General features: G+C 39.3%; 1 protein-coding gene across 1 annotated transcript in view; it reads left to right on the top strand.

Moving 5' to 3' along the window:
* si:ch211-186j3.6 (neural-cadherin) overlaps window positions 1-22,364 on the top strand; it is a 434,762-nt gene that overhangs the window by 306,025 nt on the left and 106,373 nt on the right. Inside the window, exon 29 of the mRNA XM_049561145.1 lies at window positions 4,172-4,386. Within this exon, the coding sequence (XP_049417102.1) occupies window positions 4,172-4,386 (215 nt within the window). The remainder of the gene's footprint in view (window positions 1-4,171; window positions 4,387-22,364) is intronic.

Below are 22,364 nucleotides of genomic sequence, written 5' to 3'. Positions count from 1 at the left end.
AGAATTTTGTGGTTGGAGTTCAAAGGTCACGGTCAATGGGACCTCACAAAATATGTTTTTGGCCATAACTCTTCACACAAAGGCCTAATAGGATAAAATGATGAAGTGATTACATGTAATACTCAAATGGTGAAAGGTCAGCTTCACTGTGACATAATGTGTTCATAATATTCTGTATAAACCACTTTAGTGGCCATTACCCAAAGTCATATCTCAGGAACAGAAGGGGTAACATTATACTTAATTGGTGACACTAGTCTTGGGTGTCCACCTTGAAACTGTGTTGATTGTATAGACCTCCTGTGCTGTTGGGGGGAAGTCTGTGTGAATCTCCATGTTGTCACAGACATGCATGTGAACTGTAAGAGGAACTTGACTGTTGCGTGAAGGCATACAGCCGTGGGGCAGTAATTCTGGTTTTATGTACTTCTTAATAGATTCAGAATGCTTTTCATTGTGCTTCATTCGGCCACTTTTAATAGTGTAATGTGTTGTGGGCTTCATGACAGGTGCAGGATTATGATATACAGTAACATACCATTTCCAGCATGAATAATGGAATTCTTGAACTATGATGTGTAGGCGTTATTTGATTTATTTGCTGACATATCTATTTAGTTGTTAGTTAAATTGATTATTCATGTACTGTAGTTCAGAGGTGATCACAAACAATTTTGCTTCCTCAGCTAAAGTGATTTCAGGAATGAATGCATTAGGGAAAATACACTCGTTTTAGGGTGCCATCTGTTATGATACTGCTTTTAACCTACTGGACTCTTCATTTTTTCACAAGCATTTGACAGTTACACATTTTCAAAATTACAGCACAGTTATAGCAAAGACATGGACTACCACAAACAATCTTGACCCTGTCCATATGCAGTTACAGTGGGTTCCCTTCTCCTCTTAAAATAACCAAATTTGTTGCCTAAGTATAAAGAATAGAATCAAAAACTTGCAGTATATGGATTTTGTAGTGGTTAGTGGGGTCGTCAGTAACTGTTTACTGTTTGTGCTATATTTAATAGGCCTACTACATTTAAGCAATTGTCACTCAGAAAAGTCTTTGATAGGGCATGTGCCATATTCTGCAGAGCCTGGCAGGTGTCATTTGTACGCACAAATTACTGATTCATGCTCTTGATTTTATATTGTTGTTGGCATGAGCCACCTGCTTTCAGGTTAAGAAGAGGAAGTCAAACGAGAAAAAATGTGGACATCTGATGATGTCATCTTGTTAGACTGTGCTCCAACCAAGCTTGGGCTGTTTTGGTAGTTATTGATATAGTAGCTTACAGCTGCAGGAAAGGATTTAATATCAACACTCATGTTCTCTGGTGCGTCTTTGTACTAAACTGAAGGTGTTTCCCTTACACTGCTGGCTGTCTTTACAGCCATGTGAAGGCAGCAAGTATCTGTTCCATCTGCAGTCTCTAACCGGAGTGATGCTGCACACTGTTGAGCCACAACTCTGTACAGCAGATCCACTGGTTACGTTTTGTGTAACCAGCATCAAAATGTTGTAAAATAACCATGGACACCCCTCGAGCTTACGTGCACATTAAACATGTATTTTGATTTATTCTACACAGTTTTTTCTGCACGTCAACAGGGATGTGGGAGATAGACACACTGAAAACTGTTCTCACAGCTCTAGGAAAAAGTGTGAATCACTTCAAACTTAATTTCCATCCCAAGTCCTAGAAAACAATAACTAACTAACTATGTACAGGATTCCCAGACTGCTAGTGCATCATGATGGGAAGAGCTCTGTAATTAAAGGAGTGGGAGTAGTAAATATGATAAGCCATGATTGTCACAGCCTGTGATGAACCCACCTTAATAATGTCGTCTTTCTGATCCCAACCTGTGCCCAAGTACTCCACAAGTGTGCCAGTGGAGCCTGGCCATAAAATTACCAAAGGTGCATTTCCACACTCCCGATGTGCTTGGCAGGATGCACCTGATTTTGACCTGGCCATGCCGCTAGGCTCACCATAATAGTAACCATACCACAACACCTGAAAGTTGGGGAACAAAAATTCATGTTGCACCCCCTGTTCCATTGCCAGTGATACCTTAAGCCATCATTAAGCAGCAGGAAATTAATAATGGGCTGTGTAGATTTGACCCATGTGACACAGCAGCAGTATTAGTGATTCATAATCATTAATTGTCCTGTCACTTATGCAGGATCATTTAGGATATAATTACAAATGACATTCTGTTCATCAGATAAGCTAGAACACAGACATTCCATGTTTATCCACTTAAATCATTTGGAATGAAGGAGCTGTCCTCGGGATGAGGCCTGAGCTCCATCAAATCTGTCAAATCATTTGTATTTCACTGTAAGTAAAAGTCCAAACTCTGTTTCTCCAGAAAGATTTTTGTTCTTTTGTCAAATGTTTGCTGCTTAAATTGAATGTCTCTCAGTATTTGCTGTAGCGGCATCATTGTGTGGATAGGTGCCTGGATGTCAGCTCTCTATTCATTAAAGTAAATAACAAAATATGGCAGCAGATGGTAAGATTGAATACACCTTCTTAATGTATTACATATACAGTCACACCTCACAGAGTTTCGACTTATTATAAGAAATAAAATAAAACAGCCCCAACAGATTTGACGGTCCTCAGAGCTCATCATGTGCAGTGCGGTTATCACATTTTAAGACAACATATAACAAGCAGGAGAGCCCTCAATGGTCTCTAATGTTGTTTTGACCAACAAATTGACAATGATTATTAACATAAGTAACATAACATTTTAACATTGAAAAAGAAAAATAAATTTAAAAAAATTAAGAGTAGTTAGTTCTACTATTCCTGGCACTACAACACTTCTTGGCAGAGAAACTGTTTCGGCCATAGACTGCATATAAAGATGGACAATGTGTCTCCACTTTCTCCCACTGTACAAATTGAAGCCAAAATATCCTGGGTGCAGCTGCTGCCATCATGCACTTTTGGAGCCAGATACTAAAAACCAGTGATTAGGAAGTGGAGCTGCAGTCTCAAGTTCCTGCCTATACACCTGTATGACCCAATTGCAAGCAGCGCCACTGATCACAAGCACACTCATTGGCAGACATACAGTCATGATGTCAACTAAATTATCGGAATAATCGGAACTTATAAGAACAACACTTGAACATAAACTTCATCGATTGAACATACATCAGTTTGATAAGAGCTACCTTAAATGACTGACCGAAAATGTATTTGTCCCATTTGCTAACATGGAGGGGGCGGGGTTTGTGACCTGTACCTCAGCCAGCGACCAAGGAGCCATCAAGATGTTTTTGCTTCACTTTTGGGGAGGTGTTGCCGGCGTCAGTTTTTAAATGGTCATTGGTTCTGACTGACAGTTCTTTGCAATCAGCTGTACTCTACTTTACTATTGTTGCTTTCTAATCCTATATCAAAACCAACTTGATGCAAAAAGTCTTTACATTTGATATTTCATAAGGGTTTTTTTTTTATAGCTTTGTTCATATGGAAATATCCTGCTTCTGCTTGTTTGGGTTGTTTAAAATCAGTCTTAAAATATCAAATATTATATATAAAGCAAAAATCTGTGACTGAATGGGTGAGATAAATTGCCACATGTACAATAAAGATCATATTGTGGAAGGACTGAAACAAAGAAGAATAAGAGAAAGGGTTTTGTATTGAGAAATAAGAGACAAAACTTTGCCGAAGAGACGAGGTGAGAGGTGAAATTTTGACAGCAAGCGATAGGATAAATAACTACTTGGATGTGTGGAAATGGAAATACAGAGAAAAGAGTTTCCTAGTGATGTAGTGATTCTCCCTGTGGTTTTGCCACTAATGAGAACATCTGCATCAGTGAAACAGATGGAGTGAGAGAGATAGCCGACGGGGAAGGCTGTCTGAGAGGAGAAAACAACTAGACTTGCAGAGACAGAGTGCAGAAAAAATAGTCGAAAGAACAAAATACAGTAAGTGGATAAAAAAGGGGGAGGGAAACTGGGATCAGAATAGTCTTTTAAACTTACAGAAGGCTCTCACATTTTTGGATCCAAATACACTAACCGAATTGTCAAGAAAACCAAATAGTCAAGAAATGGCACAAAAACGTCAGACGTCTATTTATTGCACTCACTAATTCATGTGATTTTGGCTCTTCATTTCCTCTTCTCCCAAAGGTGCCAATGCCCAGCTCAGTTCGAGGGGCCTGAGTGCCAGCAGAACAAGCACAGTTTCCATGGCAACGGCTATGCCTGGTTTCCTCCCATGATGCCATGTTTTGAGAGCCACGTGTCGCTAGAGTTCATCACGGACGTGGCTGATGGACTGCTGCTGTACAGCGGGCCCTTAGCCCAGCTGCAGGCCTGGGACCAAGAGGACTTCATGGCCATAGGTAGGAGATGTCTAAAGCCTAATTATGTATCCCATCTGGCTCTGATTCAACACTCTTCCCAGTTTTAACACTAATGTAACTGTAATGAGATGAAGAAATTACTTTTACTTTGTGTTTAATGAATTTAACCTTTCTGGAGCAGCAGGTAAATGTCCTTAGTGTTTGGGCAGATAGGGAGACAGAGAGGGGAGAGTTCAGAGACTGTTTGCCTCAACTGTATCTTCTCAGCGTTGAGGAACCGCAACAGTGCACACATTACATACTGATTCTTTATAGAATGATGTAACATAATACTGTTTTAACATTTAAGAATATAGTTCTATTGGTTTGAAAACATAGTCTTACAGTATTCATTTTTATATGACGAATAGTGATAGATAAGATCCAGTTAAAAATCAATTCAAATGAGCACATTTGGAACATGATGGCTGGTGTTGATGAAAGGGTTCTTGAGTTCATCTGACAGGACTGTGGGGATATATATGGGGAAAAGAAAGATCGGGAGCACTGGACTACAGTGTCAAGCACCAGTATTTAAAATGGCAAAATATAGCAACAAAATAAATCAATTTCAGTGAAACCCCCACTGAAATACAACTTAAATTAACTTGGACAAAGCAAGTTTGCACCATTGACCAATAGCAAGCAGTCTTGACAGTGCTGACCTTTGCGAGAACGGAGAGCTGGAGAGTTCAAAATAGTGGATGCTGTTGTAGCTTATTAGCTGTGTTGCACCATCCCCTTTTATTTAACCACCTCTGTTAGAATATAAACTGCTCCACAAAAGACGAACGGTTCACAGACAATTACGAGACAAGAGTTGTGTGAACTTATTGTCCTGTCAGCAATGGAGCTTTTTTCCTCTTTAATAAAACGCTCTTTATTGGATGGAATGATGTACAATGCCGAGAACAAAATGGGAGTAATGGCCTAGTACGAAGAAAATAGGAAGAAGCTTGGGAGCTATTGTGCCTCCGCAAAATAGGCATGGCTTGCCGACAGTTAGGACACAGGACTGGATGGACTGAATGGTTCAAATGCATCTTTTCTTTTTTCTTTTTTTATTTTCAGAATAAAGTGTATGAAGTTATTGTACCAGTAGTGACTGTGGTAACAGGACATTAACTGCATGTCTGTGTTGAGACAGTAAGTCCTGTTACCTTCCGCAACCTTGATAGCTCAGAGAGCTTTTTCTCCCTTTTCAATAACTCTTTATTGAGTAGAATTATGTACAATCCTTGAAACTGCCATGCTGGGTAAACAGCACAGTACAGGGAAAATAGAAAGAAGCTTGCGACTAGTGCCAGTGTGTTCCATCCCAGCCAGTGTGTTAGCATTAACTCACCTGCTACAGTGGTTCAGAAACTAGCTTTGTGAGTATAGCCATTAAGTCACCAAGCCTGCAAAGATTAGTGTTAATTTTGTCTGCTATTTTTTTAAAATGAAACCCTAGACATGTGTTGAATATCCTTGTTACTTAACCTATAATAGACTGGTTTTTCCTCTCTTTTAATGCCACTATGTATTCGGGTTGTGCGTCCATCTGTCCGTCCCATTCTTGTGAATGTGATATCTCGAGAACTTCTTGGGGGGGATTTCTTAAAAACTGACACAAACATCCACGTGGACTCAACAATATTTCAACACCTTAAGGAAGTTTACTCAGATTTAGCACAAACATCCACCTGGACTTTAGAACGAATGCAAAGTGTAAGTGCAACTTGCCCAGGTCACCCAGGCTTACAACCAAAGGTAATTCTAGTTTGCCAGTGAACATAAAATAGTGATTTTAGTAAAGTCTGTATTTTTAAACTACATTTTAGTCTTGTCATTTTTCATCAAGAGCATGTTGCTATAGTCACAGTTAGTGTTTAACACTGACTGTTGGTGCCATCATCAGCTTATCTACGTCATAGTTTTTCTTAATGAAGTTAGAAGATGTGGAAATGAATTCTGCTGTGCCACTCTCTCATGTCTGCACCTTCACAGAGAGAGAGTAAAAAGAACACACAACGACGATTAAAAAAGGACTTGCTGATTTAAAGTGTATTGCATATGTGGTCATCATTAAGTAAGACAGAAACAGGAATGGACATTACAATTCAAAAAATGGAGAAATACACTCTATTTCACCTCTAAACTCCTTCTTCCACTTAGTCTGACGACTAAGGATTGTTTGTAGACAAAAAAGGAAATCCATTTCAGGTTTAATTCCCTGTGTGTATTAACTTGCCACGACCTGAGGATTAGGCAGTGACAATCGCTCTTACACAATTTGCACACGCACGCACACACACACACACACACACACACACACACTCCGTGATTTTGATCTTATTAAAGCCGACACCCTATGCATTTTGATGTGTTCTGCTTTGATTCCAATTTAAGCAAAATTGTCTTTACACAAATGCTAATTTAGAAAAGGGGGAAAAGATGTACAGTGGAAAGCCACTCACACACACACTCCTGCTCATCACTATGATGTATACCTTGAGTTTTGATCAGATCTGGAAATGTGTGTAAGCTGAGCCTCGGCAGGTTTACATCTCTAGCTCTTGAGGGAAAATGCTAGTCATATTCTTTGTTGCTGTGGCAATATTGTTGAAGTTTGAAGACAATAAAGCTTGTTGAATTGAGGGTGGCAGGCGGGAATTATAGACAGACTGAAACAGAGAACAAAATGTCTTGTACATCTTGGTATATTTACTGTTTTAATCTGAGAGACTAACGCCTCCTTGTCTCTCTCGCTGCTTCTTCCCTTGCATCGGTCCTCTCTCTTGAGAGAGATGCTGTTGTTCCATCACTGCCAAAGTAATATGTGTGGGAGGTGAGGTCCGCCCAGAGAGCCGGACATGTTGTGTATTTGTGTATTTGTGTGTGTGTGTGTGTGTGTGTGTGTGTGTGTGTGTGTGTGTGTGTGAGAGAGAGAGAGAGTGTGTGCGTGTGTGTTATTAGCAGGTTTGCAGTGTAAATCCTGAATTATTTCTTTAGCTTTGGTTGGTGTCAGAGGCTCTGTGTGCATCTGAAAGCCATCCAGCTCTTGTTATTGGATTCTAAAGAGTTAATGGGTTTGTAGAGTTAAGGCCGTTTTTCTCAGTGTGCTAGTGCAATTAGAGTCAGGCTGTACATATTTAGAGCTCTAATTAACTTGTTTCAAGGTTCACCTACTGCATGTACAAAATCCATCAGCAAGCCAAGACTGTGCTGGAGCTTAATATAACTGCATTAAAGCATGCCTACGCGTGTGTGTGTGTGTGTGTGTGTGTGTGTGTGTGTGTGTGTAAGTCTATCAATGTACCAAACAGTGTTATTATAATTTGTTAAGGGCCTTTTCCAGTATGTGCAGATGTAAGCTACTGATACATGATCATTTGCACCAGTAATATCTGTGATGAAGTAGCAATCTCTCTGCACAATAGTGACTGTTATTATTATTAAGAGCATTAAAGGGTAATTCTGGGTTTTTTTTACAATGTGGGTCACATTTTCAGTTTTGGATAATTTCTTATGGTCATTGTTACAGGGCTAGGTTAACCTAGGCTCGATGTCTAGTACTAGGTGACGTCTTTTCTCTTCCCAAACCTCTGGGCTCAAGTGCCGCCCAGAAATCCTCCTTAACAGCCCCAGCAGCTGCCAATTTGGGTTGATGAATGGTTGCATGCTTGCAATGGTTTGCATGACTTTGTTAAACAGACTAGACTTAGGTTGCGTCCCATGACAATTATGAAAGAGAACAAGTATTTTCCATCTTCTTTTTTTTTTAAACTATACTTCTGCTCTTTAATCTAATATATTTTTGAGCCAGTAATCTCCTTTTTATTTAGTTACATTTGCTATTTATACCTTCATTACAACAATTGTGCGCTAAAAGTGGTAGAGGAGAGTACACGAGGACCTGCTCATTCAAACAAGTGCTTTGAGTAATTTGTTAATCAGGCACTTTTTTTTTTTTTTAACTTGTTTTTTTACTTTTACGCGAGTAATTTGTTTATGGGAGTAATTGGACTTTAACTTGAGTATAGATTTTCAGTACGCAATTATGAACATGCACGTAGCCTGAAATGGAAAACATGGCAAGATAACTTTTCCAACAACTTTTGACTAGTCATAATTCAGTCATTCTGACTATCTGAAACTCAATTCAAGGTATCTAGAAAGGACCATGTAGATATCTTCAATTGATGATAATTAAAGATATCTTGAACTTGAATTATGACTAGTCAAAATTAAATTTTAGATATCTCAAACTGGAATTACAGATATCCACAATTCAGCTGCAGATATCCCCAATAAGAATTGCAGATATCCGCAACTACATTGGAGATGTCTATAATGACAAACCCCATACACATGAATGGCAAAAATAGTTTGAATCTTACTAGTCAAAACTGAATTACAGATATCTTGAATAAGAGTTTTGACTAGGCAAAATTATGTTGCAGATATCAATAATGAATATCCAGTCTAGCGATTAAATGTTAAAACGGCTTGCCATACTTACACTGTACAATTCCTATCACCTGACGACTTCACTGCTAATTTCTCTGCTGCAATGATCATTAATACCTATCTGCTCAGAGCTCATCCACTTCCAATCTCTTTATCAGCCACACTCTCACTAAGCTATTCCTCAAAGGAAACATGCTACTCTCATAATATATGCATCAAACGGCATCAACAAACTTCAAACATAGGGTTGAAACAGCACGTGTTTGAAACACATACAAGAAAATATAAATTTATACAGGGAAAATAAACTTTTGGCAGCTTCATTATTTTTTTCCAAAGACTCGGAGACTAACCAGTGCTCCAATGCTGCATTAATACAAACTGGTACCAGGTTTCCTGTCTGTAAAATAGTTTGTGGCTGTCTGATTAAACACAACTTTTCTTAAATTTACCAGCTTCCCATTTAGGGATATGCTCTACGTGAGAGCAATATAATAATAAGAGTTAAAACCAAATTTTGAGACAAGGCCTATCTATAAGATGGGTTCACAACATAAGATAATAATACAGAATGCATCTTAATGTATATTACTTTAGTGGTATAACAAATGTGCAATTAATTTGATAACCAAAACCAAGGGATACTGTAACCTTTGGGGCTACTTGGGTCTTGGACTCTGGGGCACCATTTTGACAAAAGCACAAGTGATGAGACAGGTTATAAACAAATTATTAAGAAAGATTACCAAATCCAGTTTGGAGGCCAAATCCCAAATTAGCAAACCTGAGATGTTGGTATTGTTTGTCAAAGGTAAAACTGATAATCTGGGATCAATGTTTGTAACAGACATTATTTTACAGCAACATTTTTTCCTTTGTTTTCTCTTTGAAATAAATTTAGAGTTTTGTACAACCATTTCCACATACTAATAGCTGTAGTTTTAATAAACCAGAACTATCCTTAGGACCATCATGAAACAAACATTTCCCAAACAGCATCCACTTCCTGAACAATTAATGATAATTATTTTACATTGAATGGTTCCTTTAGGCAAGGTAAGGTAGGCAGGTTTTGGAGTGTTAAATCACAACACAGAAAAGGGTTTCTGCACTTGGACACCTAGTGCACAGAGCTGTCTGATATACAAATATTATTAGAAACATATTTACCATCCGCAGTCCGGGATGAACCTCCATCATATCAGATATGAACAACAATGAATGACCAATATCTGATTTTTAATAAAAAAGATAATATTGGCACCATATATTGCAATAGCCCGCCTATACTACAAACTGTTTAATTCACTGCTCATACGAAGTACAGATATGATTTTTCTTTTTAAATGTATTAGATATTAGAGAGTGAAACATAAGGGAGAAAAGTATTAAGTATACTGTACACTTTATGTTTTGAAGTGAGACGTGAAAATAAAAGAAAATGCTTAAAAAAAAAAGAGAGAGTAATAATTCTTTCAGTGAGCCTTAGTGTCCTTGTGAACCATGGAGTAGATAAGGTTGCATCCATCTGCAAAGAACATAAAGGCCAAAAGTTAACGAAATTAAACCAAAACAAAAATAATAAAGCTTACATGCCTGTTTGGTTTTCAGACAAACAGCAAGCCTCAGACATCAGTGTAAAAGTGAGCAAATAATATAAGGAACAAAGATGAAGAGCAGGAGGGAAAAATCACAACACTGATGGAGTACCACTGTTTATATAAAGGGCTGTAAGTTGACACAGAGTTTGTTTCCCTGACCAGAATCTGAACTTGTCATCTCTTCGACAACAAAAACAACATTTTGATTAGATAGGATTAGTGGGGCACAAGGGAACAGGAAACGCTTTTCAACCTCAACCTAAGAGCACAGCATCAAGCATCCAATACTCAAGTTGATGCTCAAAGTGCCATCTCAGATGGATCCATAATTACAGCAGGAATCAGACAAAATGGGTGATCGCTCCAAAATCAAACAGGCTCTGAACCGAATTCTGAAGGTCTCATCCCGACATGAATGTATTATAAGTACAAGAGCTGTGCTGGAAAGTATAATGTGAAGGGGGATGCACTGCACCTGTGGCATTACTTCAAGTTGAAAGTGAAGTCTGAAAAGGGTATTACAATAATAATTTCAGGATACAGAGGGAGTCAGAGTGAAAGAGAGGTGAAATATGGATTTGAGGGAGCAGAGGCAGACAAGACTGTTGTACAACCTGAACTGCTTTTTGATTTATGAATGTCAAGTGGCACATGAGAAGCCACTAATGTACCTTCAGAATTTCCATTTTGACTGCATCCTTGTCGTGTGTGTGTGTGTGTGTGTGTGTGTGTGTGAGTTTTTATGTGTGTGAGACATTGTTCACCTTGTTATTAAGCCTTGTTAAGGGATGCTGCCCATTGAGCCTGATCATATTTCCCACTGCTTCACACACACATTTCCACACGGAGACCTTCAGCTTCTTAGATGCTGGTTTGCTTTTCCAAAGCCGCCCACTCATCCGCCCTTTATCCTGCTGCAGGGCAGCTGTACTAAGGCAGCCCTGCTGCGGAGACCAGAGAAGGTGTAAGGGACTCACACACACACACACAAACACACACTGGGAACATAGCTGTGTACTACATCCAATCTGCGGCCGCTCAGGGAGAAGAGATTACATGGTTATGTAGTAGAGCTGGTGTAGTTTGTGTGTGTGTGTGTGTGTGTGTGTGTGTGTGTGTGTGTGTGTGTGTGTGTGTACCAGTATAGGGCACAATAATACCCATACCTAAACTGACCTCTGGTGTTCTAGGCAAGATCACAACATTGGATGCTCCCTTGAATCCGTTTACTTTGAGCAGCATGTAAATATTTTTTATTAATTTTTGAAGCCTGAAATTTACATAAAGGCATTTTGTTTAGCAGTTCAAAGGCATTTTGTTCTAAGCTAAGCTCATTTTAAACATTTCCAGGCATGGAGTTCATCCAAATTCCCAGCGCAAAAAGAGCGCCAGTTCAAAGAACAATATTTAGTTTCATTGAACAGTACTTTACCGATTTATTATTCATGAGTGTAGAGCAACCGTTGATCATGAAGTGCAACCTATGACACAAACAAACACAAATGTAGCAGCCTCACTGAGCTGCTTCTGTGTGCAAACACATCTGATGATTATTAGGACTATTTTGTAGAGGTGTACATCACTAGTTTACTCAGGATATATCAATGCTTTGGACAACAACATGATATTTGCTGATATTACAAAGTCTGCCACCTTATTATTTCGATTTGATTCAGCTCAGGGGGATGCGATGGACATGTGACGATATCGTATGCCAACGCTTTCTTTTTTGCTTCTGGTCAATAAAGAAAATACACACATAAACTCCACTAACACACATAAACCACAGCTTTACAAGAACATTTAAATTTGGCTGAGGAATAACTGTCAAGGTGTATAGGCAAAACAGTTGTTGTTTTTGTTGGTCACTATCATTAGTTTAAGCACATTTACATTGCATAAGTTAGCCAAACTGTGAACTGACTTTTCCTATACTCATAACAAATTACATGTGTTATTTATGTTTTCTTGCTCACTGTTGGTTTAAGTCATTGCATCTCCTGACAGAACAGCACAGTTGAGTTTCAGCCTGCGTGCACATATTTCAGCTGAACATTGTTAAAACAGAGCAGCTAATATTGCGGTTGTGAGAGCAACAAGTTAGCGGAGTGAGTTGCCTGGCTAGGTTTGCCGTGTTTTTATCTCATAACAGCCTTGTTCACATATGGCATGTGCTTTGACTGTTGCCCTGTCTTTTCTCCGAAATATTTCCACGCTGTTGATTTATTCCAGAAAGTGGAGTAAACATGCTCATCGTCTTTTTCTTGGCGGCTTGCCATTATCCTCCTGGCGCACGATGGTGACACAAACATACCATAGGAATTTTTGTTTTTTGTTTTTTAAAGGTGTATCTTAAAGATGATGATATGAATATATGCTTTCATTTTACTTTGCATCAGTGATACTGCAACATTAATCAGGAACTGATACATCGATCCAGATCAGTGGTTCCTTACACCCCTGCTGGTTTGCAGGAACTCTGTTGGCTTTTGGTAAATTGATTACTCTGATTGCTTCATATGGAGTCTGCTAATCCAGCCCTTACAGCAAACTGTATTTGCATTCCAATTTACATGGTCACTGTAATTAGTTTTGCTGGAAAACATTATCAACTACTAGTGCTTTAGAATAGCTAATAGGCATTTACAGTTAATAACACCACAGGCACACAGGCACAGCTGTTTATATAAAGCTGCTTCTCCTTTGCAAGGCTTACACTAGTGATATTAAATACATGAGCGGGTGTCACTCTGTAACCAGGCGAGGTAATTTTTTTTATATGTGTCCATAAAAGCTGCAGGGCTGGAAGGACAAAAAAGAGACCCCTGCTATTAACATGTGGCTGGTGTCCAGCTTGTGTCAAGATAAGATTTACTTGAGGGAAATTTACTATGCATCACTTTCTCTGGATATATTTATGGCCCAAATGTTCCCCAGTGAACACGTCCTCTTGCTACTATTTTGACATTACATTTTTGACAAATATGGCACAGTGCAAGCTGCCCCTGTCTGACGGGCATTTACTTTGACATTATCACAACCACCCGTCACCATCTCTGGGGATGTTTTCCAGTGGTGATCTGATCTGTTATATACTTACAGGAGGTATTTATACCTCTTGTATAATCACTTATTGTGTGAAGGAAAAATTGTCACCTTCCAGTCATGTCAGATTTATGATGCATATAATTTGTTGACTGCACAGAAATGACACTTTCACAGATGTTTCTTCGTGGTAATTTCAAGTAAAGCATATGGGGTTTTTTTGTCTTCTGATGTTGTTGAAGCATGTAGAGAGTATGGCAATCCAAATAACCAAAATAAAAAACATTAGTTAAATCCAAAGAAAACAGCTTTGCTGAAGAAAAGCAACGTCTGCTTCTTTTCAATTATGGATGATTATTATTCGATGTAGGCTGAATAATGTCAATGTATGTGGATTTTGTGGCCCTAACCAAAAAAACACCAACAAGCATCAGAAACTAGATGTTGTCGCAATAGCTGCTTTGCATATGATGCCATTTATTGGTGTCCAGATGGAGGGAAGTCAACTGGAGGCATAGACTACCAACACTGCACAAATGCCTGTGATTTGTGCTGTTTGCCACTGTTCCATTCGTACGTAAAAAGGAAACGTTGAGACAAACAAACAAACGAAAAAAAACACCTCACTGAGAAACAATTGCAGGTGTGGATCAAAAACCTCCATTGTCAGTCTGGAGGAGTGGAGTCATAACATCATTTCAACAAACCTCTGGGAAAGGTTGACCAGGTAGAAAATAGTAGCTAGCATTAGCTAACATTACTCAGTAACTCTAGTCTGACAGCAATCTGTCCATGTACACAGTTGAAATATAAAAGACAGTTATACTCAAGCACACTTACTCACCTGGCCATAAACAAGATGGCATTCAGTTGTGGACCCAACACATGCGACATAATGATAGTCCACTTGACTCTTGTACACTGACAGGCTTGCCGTGTAACAATACTAACATTAGGAGGTCTGGAGGGTCGACATCGTCTGTAAAATCTATTGTGTCCACACTTGGCAAATCAGTCAGGTTATGGGAAAATCATTTTGTATGGATCACATCCAATATGAGTTACAATTTTCTGACAATACCTGCTGCCTCCGGGTTCATCCATTCCTTTTATACAGTCACTTTCCTCTAGATTGGGCGCACGCAGTTTATGGATTTTTCACTTCCTGCCCTTCCTGAATTTTCACGTGATTGCAGACAGCCTATTCTCATATGGACAACAATATAAAAATTTTGTCGGCTGTTTTTGATGCAACCTGTTTGTCAGCTGTGTTCAAATTCTGCATGTTAAAATGCATTGACATTTTGCACATGTACTTAGACTGGAAATAGAGGTAAACGGCTAGTCTGACTAAGTGGGCTATTTCATGGCAGTTTCAGTGATTTTTTTTTGGAGTCTTCATGTGTATCAGTAAGAAGGAGGCATTGCATAATTTCCCAAGCTTTTTACTTTTGCAGGTTGTCAGATACAGACAATTTTATCAATACTCCTGCTACCACGTACGACATAACTGGCTCACTTAGCATCATGACTGGCCTGATCAGCAGTGCCACACTTTGACCTCAGCTGTATTAGTGAGATTGATTGTCACAGTAATGATTTGTGTCCACCGAGATCAACAATAAATGACAAACATGGCTGGAAGCGTTCGACCTGCTCTTAGGTGCTTGATCAAACACACAGGACTCTCTCCCTCTCTCTCTCACACACACACACACACACACACACACACACACACATGCAAAGACTACCAGCCAGAGGCCAGTGCTTGTCCAATCAATAGACAAATTAACAAGACAAATTAAATTTGTGTAATTACAACACCCTTGAAGAATGGAAAAAGTTTGCAGGTAGGAGGTCAGATAAGGATTGGCGGGTGTGTGTGTGCATGTGTTTGCCTTTAAACTCTTCCCTGTGAAGCAACAGGATTGTATTGTAAACACTTTATATGGCTGGATATAAATGGAAGAAAAGCGATCTAGAAAGTAACTGCACACACAAACACACAGTTTCTCTTTTGCATTGCATTCAGTTTCTACAGAGCTGTTTTGGAGCAGTACCCCCCAGCTTAGCACTACAACTGCTCTCAAATGGGAACTGCTGCTGGATGCAGAGATCCAATATGCGTCGGCTGCGGGGCTGGCTAGCTAGCTGACAGATTGTTTATACAAGAAGCTCTCTGCTCTGCACTTGCTGCATCGCCTGCTGATTTGTACACAGGCTGATTTCAGTGAGCATGAGTGTATATATGACTGCTTGTATGTGTGGGTGATTGGTGGGTGTATGTGTGTAGAAGTGTGATTTGTAATGCTGTTTATGCAGTCCATATGCTCTCGGTATGACTCCTGTGTATCCTCAGGCCGTCAGAAGAGGACATTTTTCATATTTAAGAGCCCCCAACTCAGTGGGAGTTCAAGCTCTCCTCGCACACAAAGCATGCACTTTTACTCTCTCCCTCTCTCTCTCTTTCTCCCTTGTCTGTCTCAGAGTAGGAGGTAATGAATTACGTATGAGTAGCAGAAAAGAAGCCTGGTCGTTTGGATGTGCCCTTTAAGAGCAAAGTCTTGTCCTAACCCTGGTACACCCAGAGCATTTAAAAGGCGTGCCGGCCCCTATGAAGATGTTCCCGTTTGGCCTGCTAGCCCACCAGCCTGCTGCAGTGCACACCCAGCTGATTTTCCAACCAGCTAGCTCTTTTTCTTTTTATTTATCCATTTCTGTTTGTAGCTCTTTTACTCACCTCACTTCCATTTAACTTAACCTAAGCAAAAAAGAGAAGTTCAACAGTTTTTATGCTAGCCACATGGATGCTGACAGACATGTTTTTAAGTTGCTATAAGGCTTGAGGATTTTTTAATACTACATTTTTAATAGTTCTTATTTACAGTTAAACAAATCAAACAAATTAATATTATTCTGCTCAGGGAAAGGCTGGAGCCTTCGGTACCCTGAATTCCTTGGTTGTCAGTTGAGTTTTGATGTTTGTTTGAAGTGCCTCATCATTTGTTAAGAATATAATGTTGCTAAGTGTTTGTGTTAGTGCCCACCTGACTTTTAGTAGTGAAGAAATTCTAACAATTGTTTTTTTTTTTGTATTGTTTTAAAGGTTAACCATGCCCATTTTCAAAGTTCATACATGTGATTTCACACATACATACAGTTTAAAAATGAACAACTCTCTCAAACATCCAAATGCTAAAGTGCCCAACTCAAATTTGTTATGTTATAGGGTGTAAAGTCTGGAGCTGCTGCACAGACAATGAATTGTGAAAGATGATGCTGAGAGCACCCAGGGGACTGTTCTGAGTATATGGGTACATGTTCTGTCTCAGGACCAATCAATAGAATGAAGCTCATTTGGCTATTTCAAAAAAAAAAAAAAAAAAAAAAAACCCAAAACATTCCAGGAGTCCACAAAATCAGGCTCCCATTCATTGTCTATGGAGCAGCTCCATATTTGCTACCCTACGACATGACAAATTTGAGACTCACTTTGCTGGTTTCTGGCTTCGGGAGAGAGTCACTCATGTTCTCAGATACTAAATGAATTTTTCTAGGCCATAGAAATAACATCAAAATTCCTAATTTGGTTGATGTGCCCTTTTAAAAACGTAAAATAAGTAATATATTTCAAATTACCCAATTCAGTATAATGCAAGCAGGTAGTTAAGTTCTGTTAATCATATTTATATTCCTATTTATATTCCTGCTTGTATGTATTTTAAACGCAAAGTAGAACTTGAAATTGAACAAGGTATTAGCTCTTACCAGTTGTAGGGTCTAGAGTATAGAATTAAGTGGTAGTGCAGGTGGAGATTGCAACTAAGTGAAACTTCCTCCGTGTGTCAAGCGAGTATTAATATTTTGCTCACTTTCTGCCAATAAACCCCCTAAAACTTACACGTCACACACAAAACACTATTTACAAATTCACATATTAAATGACACCTAATCTGGTTACAGTAGTTTTATACTGACTAATAGCTGGTCCACCTTAACAGTTTACATTAAGAGAGCCTGGTCAGGTTCCAATGGGAGGCTAACTACAGGGCTAACCCCTTTCACTTTAATCAGCAGGTGGTAAGCAAGGCATATGAACTTGGCTTGGGTCTTGAGGAGTTGTAGCATTTATTTATTGACAGCCTGAACTTTACACACATTGCACTGCTACGTTTAGATTCATATTCTCTGTTCTGGATGCTGCAGTGATGCTGTCAGGCATCACGGTCTCACAACAGTAGATTTGCTATGCACACAATCTGAGACCATTTGGAGGCACAGAAATGCATAGTGCATAGTGATTCAGTGCCATAGGTACCGGTTGTTGAGGTTTCATGGCCCAACTCTAAACTTGGGCCGTGTCCCTAATGAGTACAGATCTGATACCAGTTCTCCCTTCTCCCACAAATTCTCTGTCACACTTTATTGGTTTGAACAGATACAGACCTTGAACACAGCGCTGAAGTTGCGGTAGTAAACATTGATCAGAGCCAATGCTGCGCTTGCTGTTTTCTGTGTCCACAGACAGCTGAGAGGAAAGATGTCTTTCAACTTCATTACATGCTTTTACTCTCTTTATCTTAGCATTTTACCTGTGTGTGGATCTGACTGTCCTCCTCTTTTACCTGCTCAAATACTGCTACAGAGCTCCTATGAAGTGTTTTTTTTTTTTTAAACTCTAGTTACCAAATGTTTGTTGTTAATAAGATGTGATATCTTATCTTGATTTCTGAGCTGCTCTCTTTTTTTGAAACATGCAGTAAGATCAAACATAACTTCATCCATGCAGTGTTTGCAAAAAAGCTTTTAAGCAAAAATGCAGAAAAAATACTTGTAGGAAAACTATGCAGACTTAAGTATGGTGATGTTAGCACTCTGTAGATGGTGTTGGTAACACTGGGGTTCCACTGCCTTCACATTAAAATGCATTTATTGTTAAGCACATTCAGCAAGTGAAAGTTGACAGTGATTTAACACACATCAAAATGAGCTCACAGCTGCCAATAAAAGGAGCACGGAAAATTTAACAATATTTTATGGTGATTGATCATGTCTGGCTGATACCCGTTCGGCTTAATAAGGTCAATATCAGGTACCCGCAAGATATTTGAATTTGCTCAGTGAGTCACTCTGGCAATCAGTAATGATGCTCATTACCTATGCCCATGAAACCGAGCTCCACCAATCACATCGGTGTATCTGATATAGGCGGGCCGGAAGCAAGCTAAACAGATGACGACAGCGCTGCGACGACGAAGTCCGGAATCAGTCAGTAAACATTGCAAGATGGCTATGGATGAACATCAGCTGTTTGAAGTGGCTTTTGCCGCTACAATTTTTCTCCTTTGCAAGAAGGACGTTTTTGCTGTTTTGCCGACCGGATACGGCAAGAGTCTCATCTACCAGTTAGCTCCACTGGTTGCTAAGTGCATACGTAACCCTGTGCATTGTTCTGGTTGGTCGTAGTGTTATCCAATTGCCTGCAGTGATATTTACAAATGCATGCTTGGTGCCACCCCTTGAGTTGGGCCATTTTCATTACTCATGGCCAGACCCTAAATCTTTCTAGATTTGGGTCTGGATTTCCAGGCTAAATATCAGGCCCAATACCAATCCAACAGATAAGACTAGTGCGTACTCAGTGATGGCAGCCCATAAACTTATACTCCCAGAGCTTAAACCTGAAACAAATGTTTTGAGATCAGTTGCATGAAACATCTTACGTTTTTCTAATAAAGATTTCACTTAAGGTGTTATTTTTCCTTAGTAAGGCACATTGTGTAAGACAGTTAAAAGAAACATCTCAAAGTGATTACTGATTACTGCTAAGGATGGTTGTACAACGCATAAGTGATCATAAGAATTACATAAAATAAAAACACAACAAAAGGATTAAAACTTAAGTATTTAAACTAATATCCTAAGGACAGGACTTAAGGAAAATTTGATTTGTGCAAATTATTTTTTTCTAAAGGAAACCTTTATTTGTAAGAAAAATCTTAAATTAAAATCTGTCATACACCCGGCCACAAATCTTTCCTGTCAGTTTGTCTGTTTTTTCTCCCTTTTGCTGTTGAGAAAATAGTTCGATAGCACATAGACTTCTAAGCTAGGTCGTTGTGGTTTTAGTCTCCTCAGTGTTCTCTCTCACAGAATTCTTTTAATGTGTTCAGGCATGTACTAATAAGACTCCTGTATGCGTCCCATTCATTTAAACTAATTGAGCAACACATTCTCACAGCCATCTCATGAAAAACCAACTCTTGATCAGTGGCACTATGTGTCAAAGTATGAACCTCTAGGTATCACTCTAGTGTCAGTTTTGGATGCTTAATAGGGATAGCATCAGTTTCTGCTCATTACATGCATTGTGTTCGTCAAAATAAATGTCCAATATCACAGGAAATGTACACATGAAGCTCATTGGACATTCATACAGTCTCTTTTTAAATAAAATACCAATGTGGGTTTACTTTGGGTTTAGGCAAAAAGAAAGTATTTACTTTCAGAAAAACAATTATGGTTTTGGCTCCACGTGGTACATAAACAGCTGTGTTTGTTTGACTCATCCACCACTCCTCTTTCTCACCCTACACAGACTTTCTTGCGCTTTATACGACATCAGTTGCTTGTAACATTTAATAATGATGCAGCCCAGTGCGTCTTATACAGATACAAGAGGGTGCCTCTGTGCTTCTGTTTCCAAACTGACTAAGTCTCAGTATTTGAAGAGTCGGAAGTGAGAACAGGTTGGATTCAAGTTGTTAACAATAACAGTATTGGTAATCCATATTTATTTGATGAAAACTGACAGGGGTGATCTCCCTTTCTTCCAATACCATATCCCACATAAACTGCACTTCGTAAAAAAAAAAAAAAAAATTGCCCATCTCCTTGCAGATTTTAGTTGGCATCATTGATGAATAATTCATGTTCATAACATTCTTTGTTGGAAGCAAAAAAACATTAAAACTTGCATAGCTTTAATTGCTACAGTACAAGCCTGTTTCATTGATTAACAAAAATAATATAAAACATGAATATATCAAAGGAAACACTTGATTCTGACTCCTTTGATTAAGACTTCAGCTTATTCTCAAATCAGATTCTTTCTTTCTTCGCTTCCTCCATCTGCTTTCTATTTATCCTCTCTATGATCCATCATCATGTTCTTTTCTGCTCATCACCTTCTGTTTCTCCCTGTAGTCTTTTCTGCATTGTTCATTTCTCATTTATTTACCTCACAGTCCATCATCCCACCTGTCATCTGCCATCTCGTAACTTGGCCTTCATCCCAGCTTTGTGCTCAACCACACTTGTTCCTAATCTTTCCTCTCAAAGTCTTCAGTATTGTTTCTCCTGCTCTACTCTTACTGTTCCCATCTCCCTTACTCTACCACATCATCCTCTCTTTTTTCCTCTCACTGTACTTTTGACTATTACATCTCCATGTTGCTCCCTCTTGCTTCTTTTTCTCTCACTCCTCACTGCTTCACTTCTCCCCTCCTCTCCTTTGAGACCTCTGAAGTCAGACTTCATCTCTTGGGAAAATGTCACGTCAATCTTGACAACAAGGCTTCTTAGCCGTGCCAGATGATCGGTTGGTCAGTCTACCTTTTAACTAGTTTTGGGTGTGAATGTGCACGTGCACTTTCCTGCACATGCCTACATCTAGCATACACACGACGTGACACACGTGTGTGTACAAGTATGCCCATCTGTGAAAAGGTCTTTTTTGTCAGACTTATGCAGGTGTTCTTTGAGGCTCTAAGTATACTGCCAGCTCGCGACATATCTGGCTGCACCAGTGCTGGTGTAAAGAAAGGGTTGGGAGTGATAACGTTAGCACACATTGGGGTCCAAGAAAGAGGGAAATTCCCCTGAGGGTGGGAAAGGAGCAGCATGAAGAATGGAAATTGAACGACTGAGATGTGTGAGATAAAGAAGAGAAAAAGGTGAAGGTTCCCAGATGGGACAGTAAATTAAAGTAGGAAGTGAATGAGGTTACTGAGATCTGAAGAGAGTGAGGTAGAGCCTAAAGACAACAATGCATGAGTTAAACAAAGAAAGGAGGCTTTGAATTGAACGGATACATTGAATTGACTCTTTTCGTTTCGGTCAATTGTCTGGCCTCGGCCAATATATTAAAATTAATTGGATCACTCCTGAAGTGCAGCAGCAACTCATCTTGTAGCTGGAGTGGGCTAAATCAACTTGCAGGTAATTGAAGGAAAGTTGAGAGGAAAAGAGAGGCTAACAACAAACTTGCACTCACGGTGGCTTGAAAAATGACATTGCCAGGGCTTTGGCTTTTTTTTTTTTTTTTTGTTATTCAGAAATGAGGCAGCATAATGAAGTATGAGGCACTCATCACAATAGCACATCCCAGCCTTGACAAGGCAATTAGGGAAGCACAGCATCTCACGTACTCAACAACACCTAATTTCTTCTAGCTCAAGGTGAAGATTCATGACACGGAATCATTTGAGAAGGTGGTGATAACATTATTGCACACAGACATTAAGAATCTGTGAATCTCAATACATGTGATAGAAAACTGGTTTCACAAAGGCACTGTAAAAAGCAAAATGTCAGTAGAAAGCATCTGCAAGTTATTTGAAAGCAGCACAATGTAAAAATGTCAGTTACCGTGAAAAAGTTAATGAAAGAGTGCGGCAAGGCAGGAGGTAAAAGAGAGAGACTGGAGATGAAAGAGTGCTGATAGACAGACTGACATTGCAAGAGATGCAGCAAGAGGGATGACGAAAGCTTGGCTGAAGTCAGACACACAGCGGAGTGAAAAGCAGTATGTAGGGAATTCGATTCTTGTCAGCTTCTTTTGACTTCCAACTTCTACTGACTCAAGCATGAAGACAAATG

This window comes from Epinephelus fuscoguttatus, linkage group LG2 (genome assembly GCF_011397635.1).
Source record: "Epinephelus fuscoguttatus linkage group LG2, E.fuscoguttatus.final_Chr_v1".
Taxonomy (NCBI): Eukaryota; Metazoa; Chordata; class Actinopteri; order Perciformes; family Serranidae; genus Epinephelus; species Epinephelus fuscoguttatus.
The sequence above is the reverse complement of the archived record's forward strand: the minus strand, read 5'-3'. Positions and strand labels throughout refer to the sequence as shown.